Raw genomic sequence first — 19,438 nt, 5'->3', positions numbered from 1 at the left:
TTATACTTTTTTTTCTAAAGCAAGAATAAAGTATGCAATGAGCCTGAGCTAAATAAATAAAAATGCTACACTTTTGCCCAACAGAACATCCTACGTCACTGAGAAATATTTGCAGACCTCAACAATCTTATCTTCACAATGACGTTCCAGCCTCCCAAGTTTTGAACATTCTGAGAATTTCTTTGATTTGGGCCCTCGAACTATCTTATGCGAACAATTAGCTTGCAACTAATAATGTCATTATTTGATGGTTCTTTGAACAGACATTAGAGAACCCTTTCTTCCTCTCATGGTCTGTCTGCCCTCCCTCCACCAGGACTGTCTACAAATCAGTTACTCATGTCTGGGGCTCACACTGGAAGAAGACATGGGTAGCAAGGAATCTCTTAATACTCACTGCTGCCAATCACAGTTCTAGTTTCCAGGCCAGGGAGAAGGCAACATCCATTCAGCTACTTTACCCACCCACTCGCTGTGCCAGCCACAGAGGCTCCAAGATGGAGAGGACATGGCCCCTGCCCCCATCCTCCCACAAAGAGATGCCCTGGGAGGCTCAGAGTGGCGCCACTTCCTCCAGGGATGTTCCTGATGGGTGGACGCTCTCGACACTACTCCAGCTCAGCAACCAGTTCCGCCAACATGGAACTCTCTCAATTTGTTACCATTTTGTTTTTCCCATCAGTCTCCTGAGCAAATCTGTGAATGAGCTCTGGGGGAGCAGGAATCAGGTCTGTCTCCCCAGGGGTGGCTCATAATTAGTGCTCAACGAACATCTGTCAAATAAGCAAAGCAATGGGCAATCACACTTACAAAGAGAGAGACTGACAGAAACGCCATCCCCTTGAGCACCTAGTGAGCTTCTCTGCTTTGAGTGTTGGCTGGAGGCTGATGCCCAAAATGTTTGTGCCCGTATGACACTGGGGAATGGCAAGCTGAAGCTCGGACCAGGGGCCTGGATGTCCTGGGCAGCTCACGTCTCCTCGTGCAGCCTGTTTACTTGGTTCTGAAGTGGATGGCTAGCAAGGGGCTCTCCAATTCCTTGAGTTGAGGATTCTGTGAAAACCTAACATCACCGTGAGAATTACTCAAACTGCAGCCTCAGGGGTAAGTGGCCTGGACTAGAAGCTACCAGCATGCCTCCCCGACTTAGTGAGTGTGAGCCTGTGGCCCAGTCTTATAACTGTGCTGACTCTCCATTGGTACTGTGAAGATTAGGCAGAGGGGGTGGTAAAATAGATGCTTTCTAAGATGCCCCCTGAGACTAAACTTTAAGTTGAAACCATGGGCTAAGATTAAATTTGGGCAAGGCAAGCACGTGGCACAACTTTTTTTAAAAGTGCCCTAATTTCAATGTTTCCTTTCATTCATTCCTTCATTCAACTTTTTTTAAAAGAGCCCTAATTTCAATGTTTCCTCTCATTCATTCCTTCATTCACCCAAACTTTAATGAGCCCCTATTATGTGCCAGGCCTATTCTAGTGGTGACCTAAACAGGATGCAGTCAGTACTGTCATGGACATCCAGTCCAGCCGGGGGGACAGAAATACACCAAACAAAAGATGACTTCAGATGGGAGTTGCAGACAAGGAACATTAATCAACAGCACTGTCAGAAAGAAAATTAGAGGCAGACTATGGTTCCTTTCTAGAGGCTGGATGGGAGGCCTCTCTAAGGAGGTGATATCTAAGTTGAGGCCCCCTGGAAAAATTGTGGGGAAGAGCATTCCAGGGGGAGGGAATAGCAGGTGCAAAGGCTCAAGGATGGAAACAAGCTCAGGGAATTCAAAGATCAAAAAAGTCGACCAGTGCAGCTTGTGAATGAGGGAGGAGGGAGCGGCCTACAGGGGCAGGGCAGGAGGGGCGTGGACAAGAGGCTCACGGTAGGATTTAGGGGGCCCATGGACATGGATGAAGAAAAATGCCCTCTCTCTTTTCACCAATCTCTAACTGAAAACAGGCACTTCTTTCAGTCACTAATGTTGACAGCCCACAGTAATGTTAGCAGGGCTGGGCACCTGTCAACAGAAACCACAGATCCATCCATATCACCATTGTTGCAGACATCTGGAAATATCACTTACACTTATACAAATTCAAAATTATAGTAGCTGTAATATATATTCTATATGTAATAGTTATATACAGCTGCTGGACCTAATTAGTCGAAGTATAGACAAACAAGCACATATATTTCAATATTGCAAATTTCAAAAGCATTTAATAGCTGTATCTGAAAAGAATTGGTTTCCTTTGTAACCCTATGTATTTTCTTTTATCTATGTGAGAGCACCCTTCTGAGAAGGGGTTCCTAGGCTTCACCCAATGGCCAGAGTGCTTACAAGCTACGGTAAGGAGCTTGGGTTCTATTCTAAGTGGGATGGAACCTTTGTGGTGGTTTCAGTGGGGGCTCCATGGCACAGTTCCCATTGTGCAGTGTCCCTGGCTGCTGGGAGGAGGAGATGTGCAGGGCAGTCCAGAGGCAAGAGGTCATGACCTTAGTTGACCACTGTCCTGGACAGTAGGGGGTGGCCTCCCTGGGTCCTCATGGGCTCTGCCCTCCCCTCTGCCCCACCCCACATTGCCCTCTGGGCCCAAAACCCGCCTCAGGACATGCTACCAAACAGCTTCAGAAAGTAAGCTCATGTGTCTGCAGGAAAAATAAATGTGGCATTTGCCACTGTTTGGTTTGTGTACTGGTCTAGAAAAGAAATGGGATTTTTATTCTAGCAAGCGTTCCAACAGGACCCCCAGCAGAGGCTGGACGAACAGCAGGGCAATGGCCTGTAAACACGCAGGAAGACCCAAGCTTTGCGGCCTGTCAGCTGCGGCCTCAGCTCACGGGGGCCTTTCTGCTTTTCCCGGGCCCCTCTTCACAGTCCCTGAGCACACAGGGCCTTTTCAATGCCCTCTAGGAGAACAGAAGAATTCATTTTCACATGCCAGCACTCACACTTCTCACAGCCTCCGGCGGGGGTGTGGGGGGGAATGCCCTGCCAAGAGGCCCATTTATGGACCTAGAAGGACAGAGGGGATGGGGCTCGTGGGGTGGGTCCTCAGCCTGAGAAAGCTCAGAACCAAACACTATGCTCCCCGATGCCCCAACTGGAAGTGAAGAGGGCAGGGCCAGGCCAACTGGAAGGTGAGGGACTCCTGTGGTGCTTTTGGGGCGATGCTGTGCAGCCTCCTGAGAGCAGGGTCCAGGCAAGGGGAGCCAAGCGTCTGGGTCTGTAGGAGGGGCACCAAGCCTTGGCAGTGCTGGTTCACCTCAAAGGAGCAGAACCTGTGTGTCAGAAAGGAAGGACGCCCTGGCTCTTGACTCTGGAACTGGTCTAAATGAGAAGAAAGGTCAACGGACGCATCTCTGCTGCTGAGGAGCATGGGAGAAGCGGAGTGCTTCCGGAGTGTCTAGCTCAGCTGCCCCTCTGCTGGTTTGCCTACAAAGGAAAAGCTCTTTTCTGGGGCTGGTGGGGAGGTGTCTGTTCTGTCCACATCCGCGGGCATTTCCGTGTCATGAGTTCTTCCGGCACCCTATCTCTAGGTATCAGGGAGGCAGAAAAAGAAAACCCAGAAGTTCCCTGGCATGTTGTTCCCCACATCCCAAGGCCCCCAGCCTGTCTGCCTCCTTTCCACCCTTCAGAATGTTCTTACATTTGTTTTACATAACCGGCCTTACTGGGAGGGCCTGGGAGCAACGCGTTGACTCCGTCTTGTCTAGAACCAGAAGTATTCCTGTATTTCATATTTTTATGTTTTATATTTTAGAAAACACATGACTCAAATATAACAAAATACCAAGATTTCTTTTATCTGGAAGGCAGACACAGAAATGCTGTTTATCTCACTCTCAATTTTCTGTTGATGGCCCACTGAGAAGTGTGGTGCTCACTGACTCACCCCTCTTCACTCTTTCCTTCCTTACTCACCCACCCAACGCCTGCCATGCACCTCCAGGCCCCAGGTACACAGGTAAATGGAGAAGATACTTCCCACGTTCTCTGAGGAATGGCCTTTGGGCCCGGCCAGGGGCTTCGCAGGGAAGGCCCCTCTCAGGTGAGCCTGGCCCTCACGCAGACACCCGACCTCTTTGGACAGTGGCACCTTTCCTCCTATTGCAAGCTCTCTCCTTCCAATCACCACCTCAGAAAGGTCTCTGAGACCAGTCTCTCTTGGCTCTGAGGATGAGGGGAAGCCATACCCCAGGCCCACTGAGGAAAGGCTGGGCCCAGCACCCAGGAAAGGCATTCTGGTAGCCAGTGAACCTGCTTGCACTGGACAGAGGGCGTGGCTCCCCAGGGGTGTGTGGCAACCATGGCAACTGAGGTCCCCACCCATCCCCAGGCCAGGCCCTATTTTCTTCAAGCTTAAATTAGCATAAAGAACAAAATGGCCCTGGGGAGGTAATGGCCTGGCTCAGGGACGCTCCCTCCCTCCCCTCTCTGAAAGACACTGGGTGTTGTCACTGGAAAAACCCTCCCCCACAGTCTGGCTGCCGCAGGAGATCCACCCGTGTCCTCTCCCCGCTGGCCCCTGTACTCGGGGCAGTCAGGGCAAGCAGGGGCACCCCCACCCCGGGGGGAGCCCAGCAAGGAGCTGGCTGCCGGGCCCTCAAGAGAGAAAGCCTAGTGCTGAGGGGCCCAGGGCTCCAGCCAGCTCTCTGCACACATGGTCTCATTTGACTGGGCTCAGGGTCATTGCTTTTCAGCTGAGGAAATCGAGGCCCTCAAGAGTAAATAACTTATTAGGTGGCTGGTGGGGAGTGGGCAGTTTGAACCCAAATCTGTCTGGACCTTATCCCTGAGGAGCCCCAGCCTGGGCCCCAAGAACCCCATGGAGATCTGACCGCAGGTGTCAGGGACAGAAGGTAGGTCTGGGGATATTTCCCCATCCTTTAGCACCTCACCTTCTTCAAAGGCTCACATCTGCTTTCGCGGGTACAGGTAGCGTCTTTTCACTTCATGACACCAGTTAAGGAAGCTGCCCCTCCACGCCAGGCATGTGGGGCGCACAGAGCGAACAGGCGCGGCCCGCCGCCACAGTGAACCAAGAATCTGGAGCGGGGCGAGCCGAGGGGCCAGGACTGAGCACACCTGGGATGCCATGTGAGTTCCACCAGGCCTGGGAAAACTAGTGGAGGCCAGGCCATGCGGAAGAGCCATTTAGAATGGCTGTGATTTTAGAGAAGCTAAATGCCACTCCGTGGCAGCACCGGGCAGTTCACCCCCAGCCCTGGGCAGAAGTCCCAAGAGCGGCTGCGCCTGCCAAGTCCTGGGTGCTGGGGCTGTCCTACACCAGCACGCAGTGGATCCAACTATAATAAAAGTATTTAGCACGTCCATGGCCCCTAATAGCCAGGAGCAGGTAAGATGCCTTCACGCAGCACGGGGGCATTTCCCAGCCTACCCGAGGGCACACAGGGGAGAAGGGCCAGGGCCCTCATCAATATGGAAGAGCCCTATCACACCCAGCCCACCAGGGGCCCTGTGTCCTCAGTGGGGCTGGGGACAGACCTTAACTGAGAGGTGGCTCGGCTGTGCCAGCCCCTAGGGAGACAAGGCCCTTCTGCACTGGGAGATTCCAGTCCACAAGGCTGCCGGATAGAGAACGGGGCTGTACCTCTGAGCAGGGAGGCCCCTTGATGAGCGGGGACATCCCGGACAAGACGAAAGGGAGCCCGGACGCTCACCCACCCTCAGCTCCTAAGGCTGAAGCTGGCTGCCGGGGGCAGGTCCCACGCACTCCAGGAAGGATGGGCAGGAAACCCCAAGTGGGGACTCGGTGCCGGGCTTGGCCTACCTCCACCACCCTCCCACGTGCTGTGCAACTTTGGGCCAGTTATAGAACCACTCTGCGCCTTGGCTTCTCCATTTTGAAAGGGTGTAAAATAACAGTACCTGCCTCAAAGGATAATTGGGAGATAATTCTGCCCAGCACACACCAAATACACAAAGAATGTTGTCAGTTGTATCTTTGCGGCCATTAGCAAAGATGTCAGCCTGGGGCTCCTACCTGGAATCACTTTGCTGCATTAAGTGAATGGCTCCTATTTGATGCACTGTACAGATGACTGGGCGGTTAAAGGCTCCTCGCTCCCCGCCCAGCCCGGTCCCTTGCCCCCCTCGAGGCAGGATGGCTTACCTATGGTCCTTCGGAGGTCTTCGCACTGGCTAATGTGAGGGAACTTCAGGATTTCCTTCCACTTCTTGCTTTTCCCTTTGCGCTTTCCTCCTCCCCCTGCAGAGGGGAAAAAGGTGTCAGGCTGATGTTGGTCTTGCCCACGGCTCCAGAGCCGGCGTCCCATCCTAGTGAGCCTGTCCCCCAGCTTCAGGGGTGGGAGACAGCCAGAGACCTGGAGGTCAAGACACCCCCCAGGCATACACACTGCCTCCCAGCTGGCATCAGGCACAAGGGCTCTTCCTGCGAGGTTGGGCCTGTGTTCTCCCCACAGCAGTGGTGGACAAGGCCCTCCAGTCGTCCAGGCCTGAGCCCGCACCAGGCACCCTTTTCTTCCTCAGCATCTCCCACTGCTATTGGCCCCCACTGGGTGTCTGCTGGGCCCCAGACTGGACCATAACCCTCCAACAACAGGGACCAGGCCTGTTGGACTTAGTATTCCCTTCAGGCTCGAGAAATCCTCATGGAATGGGTGCAAACAAGTGGCCGGCAGCCCGCTCACCACCTCATGTCACCCTCTTGTTTTCTATGGAGAGTCCCTTTCCCCAGCTGGAGGCTAGATGTCGGGGGCAAGGACTTCCATGTCCACAGGCCTTGGATTCTCCCTTCTCCTCCATTCTCACAAATGCTAGGGTCTCAGAGGAGGCATTTCTCAAGGCTGGAAGGACTTCTGAAGGGCCCCACTCTGCCTCCCGTCCTCCCCAGTGTGCACGTGTAATGAACACACAAACACAATGCCCAAGCACATGAGGTGCACACGCATGTAACACACAATGAATATGCACACATAGTGAACACAAATGTCAGTGGGCACATGGAGCTGAGTAAGACGCACGCACACAGCGTTCCCAGCATCTGCACCACTCCGTACCCTGTGTGACAGCAGACAGATGTCAGGACACTCAGGTATGCAGATGGCAAGGGGGTGCTGACTCTGGCCTAGGTGTGCCTGTGCCTATCAGTGCTTGGGCCTTGGACCTGGAGCCACCTCTGTGTCATGAGGCCAGGACCCCCCAAAGACTGTCAGCCTAGCCACCCCATCCCCAGAGCGACCCTTAGATTCCACATGTCGGTGACTTGCTAAGGGTCACATGGCCTTTTAGGCTCCTCAGTGTCTCAGGAGGATACTGAGAGGCCTTTCTCTCCTCCATGCCAGGCATCCCAGGCACGTGCAGAGTTTGGGGCCCACTTAAAAGGATGTAGGACCTTGGGCAGGGCCTCCCCTGGGCCTGCTCCCAGTTCGGGGTGGGCAGACAGCCCCTCCTGTCTCTAAACCCCCCAGAAGGGGTCTGGGCACGGCAAGGCCCCTCTCTCCAATGAGCAAACCCAGGAACACCAGAGGAACTTGGCTCTGGGCCTACCTCCAGTCCAGAGTGTGTTCTGGGGTTGGCATGGAACTGGTCTCAGGGAAGGGGGATTCGTAACTGTCATCCAAGCTGTCTGGGAAAGCTGAAGCACGTTGGGACCAGGACCCAACCTTGGCGATGGGAGGAGGAGGAGGAACTGAAGGGGGAGAGGCAGGGCAGCAGGCCCCTTCCTCTGCTCCCTGCTTGTCCGGTCTTCAGCCTGGCCCGCTGGTCCCTTCCTCTCAACTCTCTGCAGAAAGCAGAGGCCTCAGACTCCAAGAGGCAGAACGAATACATACTGGGTACATGCTATGGCCAGGCACCATCTGAACATTATCTTGTTTAAGCCTCAGAATGGCTCTTTGAGGAAGAAATCACTGGGCCAGCATCACAGATGCAGAAACAGATGTCTGAGATTGCACAACTTGCCAGCTGACAGCCTGTCCAACTCCACATGTGCAAGTTCCTCTAGCCAGGGCCGGCCCTCACGTGCATACACACGCACACACCACAGAGCCCTTCCACAGGCCCTGCCCTGGGCCAAGCCCCGCACGCACACTTGCCTCAAGTCCTCACTCTACCTCTATGAGGCGTGGCTATTATGATTCCCCCTCAACAGATAGGGAAACTGAGGTATGGGGAAGAAAGAAGTCACCTATGGCTCCAACAACTCATTAGTGGCAGAGCCCAGGGCCCAGCCCGAGCAGAATCTAGACCTTGGGCATTCATGCTCATCCTTCTGTCTGCAAATCTCCCTTTCAGCAAGAGGGGCAAGAATGGGGATCTCTCTAACTGGGCCCAAGTCTACAAGCTCTGAGAAGATGCCACCCCGGACCCGGGGCCTGCAGAGTTGTTCTGCTTGACCCACATGTGATTGTTCGCTTGCTTGTCCACCAGGCAAGTTGTTAAGATTTAAACATTCGAAAATTTCACACACAAGTCTGGATTTCAGACTTCTCACCCATATCCAGGCATCCCACATGGCAAGAAATAGCTGGAGCTTAGCAGCTGCTACCCAGTGGACAGGCGACGTGGCCTCCGTTCAGGCAGCCTGCCTGGTCCATAAAGGCCAGTACGTGCACCCCCAGAGAAGGGCCTCCCTCCCAAGACACCAGCAAAATCAGATGCTCCTCACAGGCCAAGAGGCCTGAAAGGGCCATTAGAACTCATCTAACCAGTGACACCTCCTGCTTCCCCGTTTACACACTATTCATTCCCAGATCTGGCTCCCGGTCCGGTGGCATTCAGCGGATTCACATCATTGTGCAACCCTCACTACCATCCATCTCCAGAACTTTCTCATCATCCCAAACCGGAACCCTGATCCCATTAAACACTAACTCCCCCCCTCCCCCAGCCCCCAACCACCACCACTCTGCTCCCTACCTCTATGAACTTTACTCTAGGTACCTGCTTTAAGTGAAATGATACAATTTGTGTCCTTTTGCACCTGATTTATTTCACTTAGTCCCATGTCCTCAAGGCTCATTCACATTACAGCATGTGTCAGATTTCATTCCATTTTTATAGTTGAATAATATTCCATTGTGTGTATAGACTGTATTTTGTTTATCCATTCACCTGCTGATGAACACTTGGGTTGTTTCCACCTTTGGGTATTGTGACCAACTTTGGGTATATATATTGTTTCCCCCTTTGAGTATATATATATATATACATATATACACAAACACACACACCTAGGAGCAGGAGTGCTAGCTCATACAGTAATTTTCCTTTTTGAGTTACTGATGAAGCCTTTTTGCCAATACAGACCACCAGACTGCACCCCACTAGGCTGTAGCCCAACTCTCTGTGATAGGAACCCAGGGGTGTGACTTCTTAAAGGGCTCCCCAGGTGATTCTCAGGCAGCCAGTCTACAGAAACTGTAAGTCTATTTTATACATATACACATGTGTGCGTACACACTTCTTATAGGTTAACTTATCCATTAAGAAAGTTAACACAGATTCATTAACTTATTCAACCAACATGTGTTGAGCGGATACTAAATGCTGAGCACCATGCAGGTGCTGGAGACACAATGACCGGCAAGAGGAACAGGGTGTCACCCACCATCTTGGGGCTTCTAATCTAGCAAGATGACAGACATCAAAGGTTTTGTTCCAGTGGTTCTCAGCCCTGCGCAATCTGTCCAATGGGGGATATTTGGCAACATCTAGAGATATTTTAGGTTGTCACACTGTGGCGTGGGGGGCAGACGCTACAGGTGTCTAGCAAGCAGAGGCCAGAGACGTGGCTAATCATCGTACAGCACAGGGGACAGCCTCCCACATCACAGTGATTCAGTCCAAATAGTCAATAGTGCTGGGGCGGAGAAATTCTGCTTTGCTTAACGACCATTTTGACCAACATTCAGGAGAAGTACAGGGTTTGGGGGACAACAGTGGTGGTGGTGGGGTTGGTGGGAAAGAAAACCATGGCTACCTAGAGGGCGTGACCCTGCAGCTGGAGTTACTAAGGGAGGGGTGGGTACCACACAGCCATGGGGCTGCCCCAGGCCAAGGGTGCAGGCTTCCTGGCCCTTCCTGAGATTTCCTCACTCCTCATCTCCTCAGCCTCCAGTACAGGGTAAGGGGCCATGGCGGGCAGAATAATGCTCCCCCAGAGGCCACACCCTACGCCCTGGCACATGTGACTATGTTAGGTTATATGGCAAAGGGCAAGTAATATTAGATGAAATTAAGGATAACTACAAGGACACTATTCTGGATGACCTTGGTGCGCCCAATGTAGCCATGAGTCCTTAAATGTGGAAGCGGGTGGCAGAAGAGACAGTTCAGAGTGAGGCAAAGTGAGAAAGACTCGCCCAGCCATTGCTGGCTTTGAAGACGGAGCCGAGGAGCACAGGCAGCCTCTAGATCCTGGAAAGGGCAAGAAAACAGATTCTCCCCAAGAGCCCCTGAGACAAAGCCCTGCCCACAGCCTAGTTCTAACCCAGGCAGACCCATGTCAGACTTCCGACCCCCTGAACTGTAAATAATACACATGTGTTGCATAATCTACTGAGTTTGGTAGTTTGTTAGAGCAGCAACAGGACATGAATACAGGGATGCTCTCTGCAGGTTATCCCCCCAAATGGTCACAGGGCTCCTGAATGGCCTGCCCTCTCCTACCTGGCCTCCAGCTCCTCGGGAAGCCCTGCGAAATAAACCCTGACCCTCCATAACTCAGATGCACTGGGGCAGGGTTTCACAAGTCTTACCAACCAAAAACTTGCCTCAAAGAGGTCATCACTTCCAAACAAATACTTGGCTCATAAGTGTGCTATTATTAGATTACATATTTGATGGCTGAAATGTTGATACCGTTTCCTGTTTCAGTTGGACTTGATTGCTTCTCAGTAGCCTGAGGTGGCAGGGCCTGCTACGTTCCTATAGAAATTCCTTGCACATCCTGTGGCCCCAGCTGCCCCAGGCCCACCTCCCTGCTTTTGAGGGATGTCAGGCCTATATGGGGCTGGGGCCGTTGCTTTTCCAGGACTCAGGCCCCAGGCAGGCCTGGGAGTGCCAGCTCCCTGGCCTGCCCATCACCTATAGGTCAGCCCACTCCCCTTGGCCAGGTTCAAAGCCTCTCACCATCTGGTCATTGTCTCCCCAAGCTTTGATTTCCTCCCTGCCGTTGCTCTCAGGGCCTCTGTGCTCATCATTCTCTCCATCAGGAGCATCTTTCCCCTACTTTTCTGAATGTTTCTCATCCATGCTTCAAGTCTTATGCGTGCATCCAGCTTCCAGGCTGTCCTGTGCATTGTATAGCTGCCCTGAACAGCCCTCTCTGACCTCAGTCCCTGAAGCAGGTTCCGAAGCACCACAGCTAAGCAGGAATGAGCAAGTCTCTGAGGACTGTAACCCGGCAGGCAGGGCGGCTCCAGCCAGGGAGGAGGATGGCAGCAACACAGGCCTGGAGCCAGACAGGAGGGCTCCTGCCAGAGGTGAGAAGAGGCCAAGACATTGACTGGGGGACCCGGGCTGAACTCTGCCCACTCACAACTCTGAGGGAAGGTGCCAAAAGAACTCTCTGCTGGAATGGGAAAGAGTCCAGGGCAACACCCGCAGAAAGGTGGGCAACAGGAAGAGGCAGTGCACCCCTGATGGGGCATCAGGGCAGGGGTGGGGGGCAGCCTCCAGGAAGGAAACTACTGATCGGATCACTTCTGCTTTCTCCAGCCCTAGGGTCCCCCTCAGCCGCCAGCAATCGCCTGGCTGCCTGCTGCAGGTGTGCCCCTGGAGGGCTAAGGGAAGTGTGATAAGGGGGTGGCAGAGCTGAAGGGAGAACAGCCGTCATAGGGGTGGGGGGCTCCTCACACAGGAGGGCAAGGCCCAGCAGGGACTCGAGCGTGGAACTGGGGGGAAAACGCCAAGTAAGAGGCAGCTACCATTTTCTAAGCTGGTCCAAACACTCATAACAGGCAGACTACCGAGAATGGCACTGACATTTCTTTTGCTCACATGGATGCCCCAGGGAAGAATAAAGGATCATTCCAAAACACTGTCATGAGACAACTGCCACTGTGGGGAAGAACCTAGCTGTTAGTCGCTTTCACTGTTTCGAGGACAGAGCCTGTGCTCTGAAGGCAGAGGACTGAAAGGAGAGGCCTCAAGGAGGAGAGGGGGCCGGGGGGCCACACTGTACTCTGGGGGGCAGCCAGGGCTCCTGGAAGGCACTGCCCAGTGGCAGTGGGATCCCAGGTGGGGTGGCAGTGGGTGGGGGGATCCGGTGGTGAGAGACCCTGAGCAGAGAGGAGCAGCCAGGCTCCCAGGGACTGGTGAGGGACGGCCTGGTGGAGCTGCTGGCAGAGGCCTGACCTCCAAGGGACACTGACAACTTCTCATGCATCCTTGGGAGAGGGTGGGATGGGCCTTTGTGGAACAATGGACCCTGGACTTCTCATTATTCTTACAGTATCATATAACTGACTTAGAAATTAAAGAAATGTGGCCTGCCCAGGGTGAGGGAGTACTTGTGAGAACATCTCCTGTCTTCCTCATGTCAGCCCCAGAGGTGGTTCCTGTTATTGAACCCATTCTACAGCTCAGGAAGGTAAGACCCTTGCCTCAAATCACTTAAGTGGTTTGTGTCACCACCTGAACCAGGACACAGGTGTTTTGACACTTACTCTAATATTCTTTTCCTCCCTGGTGACAAATAAGCAATTGATCAGAAAAAGATTCCTTGAGGAAAAACTGAGGAAGCCTCTCCTCTATGCATCTGTTGGAAAACCTTCCTTCATGCCCTTGAATCAGAGGTTCCCAAAGTGGTCCTGGGACCAGCAGGATCCACATCACCAGGGAACTTGCTAGAAATGCAAATCCTCGGGCCCCACCCTAGACCTACTGAATCAGAAACTAGGTGTGGTGCCCCTAGATCTATGTTTTAATGATCCCAATGCACATTCAAGTTGAGAAGCACTAAATTAAGAGAAACCCCTAATTAAGAGAAAGTCCCTCAACATCATGTGGGAAATGGGACAACGGGCAGTCTTTCTAGGAATTTCTCTCTGGTTTGTTCTTTCAGCCCTGCCTACTTCTAAAAATGATCTGAAGAACCACACAGGCGTTTGGACAAACGGCTCCAGAAATCAGTGATCCTGGGGTCTGACTGGCCTTGTGCCTGATTTGAGTCAAGCATTCTTCTCTGAGGATGCTGGGCAACCCCAAAGCCTCTTACCTGGCTCTCCTGAGTTCTGAATCATAGTGAATTGTCAAACCTGAGAGTGCCAGGGAATCCCCGAATTTGTAGTCAGTTGGTCAGATGTAAATGTGACCTGGGGACCCCCACACTTGCAGCAGGAATCTGAAAGGAGGGCTGTCTTCTGGGACTGATCTTCTCATCTGTAGAGCCTGTGCCAACTCTGGGGTAGTTAATATTGGCATTGTGTTGCACCCATCAAGGGCACCACATCCGTGGGACACTTCAGCCCAGTTCATTGTCCATCTGCCAGAATCCTGATTCTTAAGTCGCAAGAAGCAAATCTGATTGGCCAACTCATCTTTTCTCTGCAGGCCCCATGTCTAGGCCAGTCTAGACTCTGAAACAATCCAATCAATTCTGACTTTGCAGATGGGAGGACCGGGACAAGACGGCAGAGCCAGGCAAGCAGCAGGCTTCCCCAAGCTTGCACATTCAGAGCAGAACTCCTGGGGTGGCGTCAGGCACGGCCAGAGGCAGGATGAGCAACACACAGGAACAGCCACCCTTGCTTTCAAACCAGCCTGGGTGCTGCTGGTTAGTTAAAGGCTCAAGGACATGGGGTTGAGGGGGGTATAGGCAATTCCCCGCAGGGCCCCTCCCTCCCATGAACCGGCCTGTGGGTTGCCAGGGCCATGAGGCTTGGAAAGGTCAGCATCATGATACTGCAAAGGACCAAATTTGTTAGAAATCCAAATTACGCTGCTAAGCAGGCCTTTGGAATATGCACTTGGATGGGGCGGTGGGATGGTGGTCTTGAAAATCGAGGAGGCGCTCTCAGCACACTGTGATCGAGGTCCAGGAGGGGCTCGAGTCTCCTGGTGGCTGTGCGTGGGAAGGATCTCTGTGCTCCCAGGCACGGAGGCCGATGACTCACCCACTCCCGGCCAGTCAAGTGGAAGGGAGTGGTACAATTTTGACTGTGACGTCTGTGGGGCTAAAGCACTATTCAGTTCCCTTCTACGCAGGTGAACTTTCAGGGCTCAGTTTCCACAGAGCTGCCAACAGGACTGACTTTCCAGAAAACATCACGAGGAGGCTGTGGGTGTTCTCTGAGGCCACGGGCAAGACGGAGGAGGCTGCTGCTTCTGGTGAGGAACGTTGCCCCCGCATCGGCCGCTTCCTCCCCTTGGCTCCCTGCCACAACACGTCTGCCCCATCGCCCGGGCTCTGCTGCCCTTGCCCCCTTTCCTTCAGCGGACCCCCGGCTGGAGCACCTCCCTGATCCAGAGCCTCTTTTCATCCGGCTCCAAACAAGGCAAGATCCCAATTACAGGACCCAGTCAGGGGCTGCGTCACCAAATGACTCAAGCCTCTTCAAAAGGGACCTGGCCCCAGCCAAGTGCACTTGAGGTGAACTCAGCCTGCAGGGGGATTTCTCCAGCCCAGTGCACTTGGCAATCGCCATGAAAAGGAGACAGGCCCCCAGGGGAGCAGGAGAAAGCACCACCCCTCTGGCCTCTGTTTTCGCATCTGGGATCATGGCTTGTGCCAGGACAGGGCAGCAGGATCTTTGGGAGTTTTTCTTTAAGATCCCCATAGGTAAGTCGGATAATCAAGGAGCTGGCTGGGTGGATTGGGGCAGGGGGGCTTCGTTCAAAAGGCTGACCCTCTGGTGTGGGCACAGCCAGGCCAGGGAGCAACCTGCCCACACTCAGCAACATGAGGAGAAGGTGGAGGTGGGGAGAGAGTGGAGGTCTTTCCAGATCCTGTGACCCTCCAGGGAGCTAAACGTAGCTCCTTAGTCAGGGTGTCCTAGTGTCCAAAGGGACGTGGGAAGGCACAGACGCACAGTCATCCCGCCCCCAGAATGTTTCCGGGTGCCACAGCTGTCAACAACAAGATCCTGAAACCTCCAGGACGTTCTTAAGAGGAAGTGCAGTGTTGAAGTGGCATGGGGCGTGGGGGGTGGCACGGGGCATGTGGGGCCTGCGGCCTGAGGGCAGGTCCCAGCACCTCCATGCCCGCCCTCTTGGCCTCACCACAGTCGAGTTTCCAGAGCAGAAAAACCTCAGCCAGAACCAGAAGAATCCCACAACCTCATATTAGGAAAACCCAAACCAGTACCAGGCCTGGTAGCTGGTCCCCATGGGGACAAGGCGACACGGCCTCCCTCCGGAACACTGAGCCCTGAGAGAGGAGGCCTCTGGTGTGGCTTAGGTGGGCTGGGAGGCTGCAGGACAGGCCCTCCTAGGACACCCTTGCTGCCAGCGCAGTGCTAGGACTGGGCCACCTCGACCTTGAGTGACAGCTGGGCTGTTGCCCAGGGACTCGTAGGCCCACTGCCTCAAGGCCTCTTCACTGCAATCTAAGTGGGTGTCACTGCACCATTATCTGAGCCCTGCCACACTCCAGCTGTGCTGCCCTGCTTGTCACTCAGTGTTTTCCCTGCAAAGGAAGATGCTGCTACCCAATTTGTATTGCTGGGTTATAGATTAGAGTCAAGAGTGCAGAGCCTAGCAGAGGAGGGAATCACTAAATGTAGCCATCATCACCACCACCATCACCATCACTACCGTCACCAGCAGTAATGACACCACCACTACCACGGCCACCATCATCACCACGACCCCCCCACCATCACTACTATGAACATCACCGTCCTCCTCATCACCATGCTCACCACCACCACCACTGCTATCACCATCCCCACCATCACCATAACCCCCAGTAACACCATCGTCACCACCACCATCACCACCACCCCCAGTAACACCATCATCACCACCACCATCACCACCATCACTTCTGCAGATGAGAGAACTGAGGATACAGAGCTGGCAAGGGGCAGACAGCAGGTCTCAGACCAGAGCTCCTGACTCCAAGTAGCCCTCTCCCCATCCTGCCACTACTCCCACACCCCCTCCACACACACCCTCCCCACCGGCAGGGCGCCTGCATGTTCGCCACAGGGCACCACACAGGAGTCACACAGGGGCTCCAGGATCCGCGTCACCTCTCTGACCTCACCGGCTGCTCCTCCCTCCTCTGTGCAGCCCTTTCCTGCCATGCTCTCCTCCGAGCCATTCCTCCGGCACCTTCCCACCTGAGGACCTTTGCTCTAGCGTATGAGTCAGTCCAGGGCCACAAAGAATCCTGGGTCACTGACTGTATGTAAACACCCAAGCACGGCCATATTCCCACACCACTTCATTACAAAAGCAGGCAGCGGGGTCTTAGTTTGCCCGAGTTCTGCTCTGGCTGTTCCCTCTGCCTGGAGTCCTCTTCTCTCTCCTGGGGAGAAAACCACCTCCGGGTTAACCCTTCACCTCCTTCAGATTTTTGCACAGACCAGACTTTCTCCATGAAGCTGGCCCTGACCACCTTTCTTTTTTTCCCCTAATTTATTAAAGTGAAATTTATAGAAAATAAAATTAACCACTTTAAAATGAACAATGCGGTGGCACATTTAGAACACTCACAATATTGTGCAACCACCACCTCTAGCTCTAAAACATGTCCACCACCCCAAAGTAACCCCTGCTGATCACCCTCTTTTTAATGCTCCAACCTGTGCCCACCGGCTGCCCCGTCTCTACTGGTGCCTCTGCCTGTCTTTCACTGGTGTTGTCATTCTCCATAGCAGATTCACTCTGTTCGTTGCTTCACTGTCTGTCTCCACCCCACCTTCCACTAGCATGTAGGCTGCACAGGGCCCTGGTCCTTGTTTTGCTCCCGGCTGTCTCCCAAGCACCCAGGATGGTGTGTGGCACATAGTAAATGCTCAATAAACCACTGACAAGATGCCTAAACAGAAGGGGAGGCAGGACCAGAAGGAAAGAGGTGGTTTCCAATTAAACTTTAAAACAAAAAAAAAACTATAGCACACACCTAGTCTTTCCTGAGATTACAATCTCCTTCCTGAGAATGGGAACACAACCACCTTCCCTGGGGGGAACAGGCGCCCAGAGCAGCCCCGGCCTTCCCCCTCGAGTGCTCTCGTTCCACCTCACTGTGTTAGCTCTCCCAAGCCTGGGCCAAGAGCTTCTTCTCCTAGGGCTGCATGGCAGGAGTGGAGCTCTCATCAGACAGGCGGGGTTAGACTTCTGACTCCTCCATCCTTGAGCTGAGTGACCACAGGCCACTGCCCCAACCTCTCTGAGTGACAGTTTTCTAATTGATAAAATAACCAATGCCTTCTGCAAGGGGCAGATAGAGTGTGTGCTTAAAGCTCTAGCACTATGCCAGGCTCCGAGTGGGTGGGACACAATTTTAAGCCCTCTTTTGCTCCCAATGGCAGCTTCCAAGCCTCCCTTGTGGCTTTCCCCCTTTTCCTCTATGACTCTGTCTCTTTATGAGTTTAAAGAACATTTCCTTCAACAGAAAGCAGACTCCCCTCCCTGTCCTCTTGCAAACACTAATGGCCTTCTTTAAAAAAAGGTCTTTCCAAGGAAGATCATTTTTCAAATGGATTTTGGGGCTTACTATACTTTGCCCACACTGGTTTTCACAGGTGAGAAAGTTTGGCCACAAAAACTAACTTTTCACTGCAAAAGTAATCCCCTTTTCTCAGCAAAGCCCAAATTTGGTCACTTTTGTCTTCACTATGTTTTTTCTGGGTTAAAGAAGAAGAAAAAGTATGGGGTGTAGGGGGGAAGTGAGCCGACCCCTGAGAAAAGCCACTGGTGGTTGTAAATTGGCCGCTGCAGCACAACTGTGGCTATGTTGTTGGAGAAATAAACAGGACTATTTGCTCATGAAAAAAAATGCCCCAATTTTTCATAGGATATTCACAAAAATATTTGCATTTCCCTATGAGCAATAATTACTTTGCCATCCCAAGAATTTCTGCATCATCTACTTAAAAGAAGCTGAACAGACTCTTTAGAAATCCTTCCCCATCAAAATCCACCCAGACCTGGCTATGGTGGGATGCAGATATAACTGTGTACAGAGAAGGGCTGGGAAGTCTGGGGTAGAAAGAGGTCAGGGAGAGCCAGGCCTTGGCCTGACTGCTTCAGCTCCATTATCAAAGAGCCTCACAACACCACAGTGAAGTGTATTAATTCTTCAGATGAAGAAACAAGCCCAGAGAGACCAAGTATCTGGCTCTGGGTCACTAAATGGCTGAGCTGGGATTCGAACCTAAGAATGCCTGGTTCTTAATTCCTGGTCCATGAGGCTGACATGGAGTGAGCTTAAGGGACAGGTGAGAACTGCGCCTTGAGAAAACTCCCCCAGCGTCTGATGCCACACAGGCATAAAACTGGCACAGCACAGAAGTATCTGCAGAGAGAAGTTTCCAATGCAGAGGTACAGTCTTCCAAATTGGGGTTCAAAAGAGAGTTCTTGATTACTACCTACCTTCACCCAAAACATGCTCCTCCCCGAGGCCTCCCTGCTCATTAAATGGCACCACCAGTCACCTAGATACAGAGGCCAAAAACCTAAGCATCATCCCAAATTTCACCCTCCCCCTGGCCTCTATGGTGACCAGCCTCCAAGATGGCCTGGTGACTCTTGCCCCATTATGCACAGCCTATGTGGTCCCCTGCCACACTGAACTTGTGTAACGAATAACATGTGGCAGAAATGATGGAGTAAGACACCAAGGCTAAGCCATGAGAGTCCTTGCTCCTCTGCCCTGCTCTCTCCTCCATCATTCGCTCTGAGGGCAATCCAGCAGCCCTACGGGGCCTCTGTAGGCAGCAGCTGAGACCTGCTAACAGCCAGCATTAATTTGCCAGCCATCTGAATGTCCACCTTGAAAGTGGAGCCGCCAGCCCCAGTTCAGCCTTCAGATGATGGCAGCCCCATCTAGTATCTTGACTGCAACTTCATGAAAGACTAAGCCAGAAACACCCAGCAAAGTCACCCCTAAATTCCTGACCCACAAAAAACACAACATAACAAATGTTTATTGTTGTTCTAAGCTGCTACATTTTGGGTCTTTGTTACACAGCAACAGCTAACCCAGCCTTCCACCTGCAACCATCCATCAAGGCCTATGGATTCTACTTCCAAATGACATAGTGACTCTGCCGTCTCCTTTCTCCTCCATGGTCACTACCCTGGTCCAGGCCACTATCTCACAGGCTGACCACGGCAGTCTCCTGACTGGCCTCCCTGCCTCCACCTGGTTCCTGCCCTACTCAATGTGCACGGCAGCCTGTGGCATTCTAGCAAAGCAAACCACTTCCAGCCTCTCCCACAGCCCCGCATAGCCTCTGGGATAAAACCTGAACCCTTCGCCATGACCTACAAGGCAGACT

The 19,438-nt window shown here is 52.9% G+C and overlaps 1 protein-coding gene across 6 annotated transcripts in view; it reads right to left on the bottom strand.

Moving 5' to 3' along the window:
• Nucleotides 1-19,438, bottom strand: part of GRK5 (G protein-coupled receptor kinase 5) — a 204,280-nt gene that overhangs the window by 103,883 nt on the left and 80,959 nt on the right. For all 6 annotated transcript variants that reach the window (XM_057506389.1, XM_057506386.1, XM_057506388.1 and 3 more), the window contains one exon: nucleotides 6,135-6,230. Coding sequence is in view for 4 of the 6 variants with exons in the window: in XM_057506386.1 (XP_057362369.1) it covers nucleotides 6,135-6,230 (96 nt within the window). In the remaining 2 variants the exon portion in view is untranslated. The remainder of the gene's footprint in view (nucleotides 1-6,134; nucleotides 6,231-19,438) is intronic.

This window comes from Manis pentadactyla, chromosome 8 (genome assembly GCF_030020395.1).
Source record: "Manis pentadactyla isolate mManPen7 chromosome 8, mManPen7.hap1, whole genome shotgun sequence".
NCBI classification, from domain to species: Eukaryota; Metazoa; Chordata; class Mammalia; order Pholidota; family Manidae; genus Manis; species Manis pentadactyla.
Note: the sequence above shows the minus strand (reverse complement) of the source record. Positions and strands in the feature narration are given on the sequence as shown.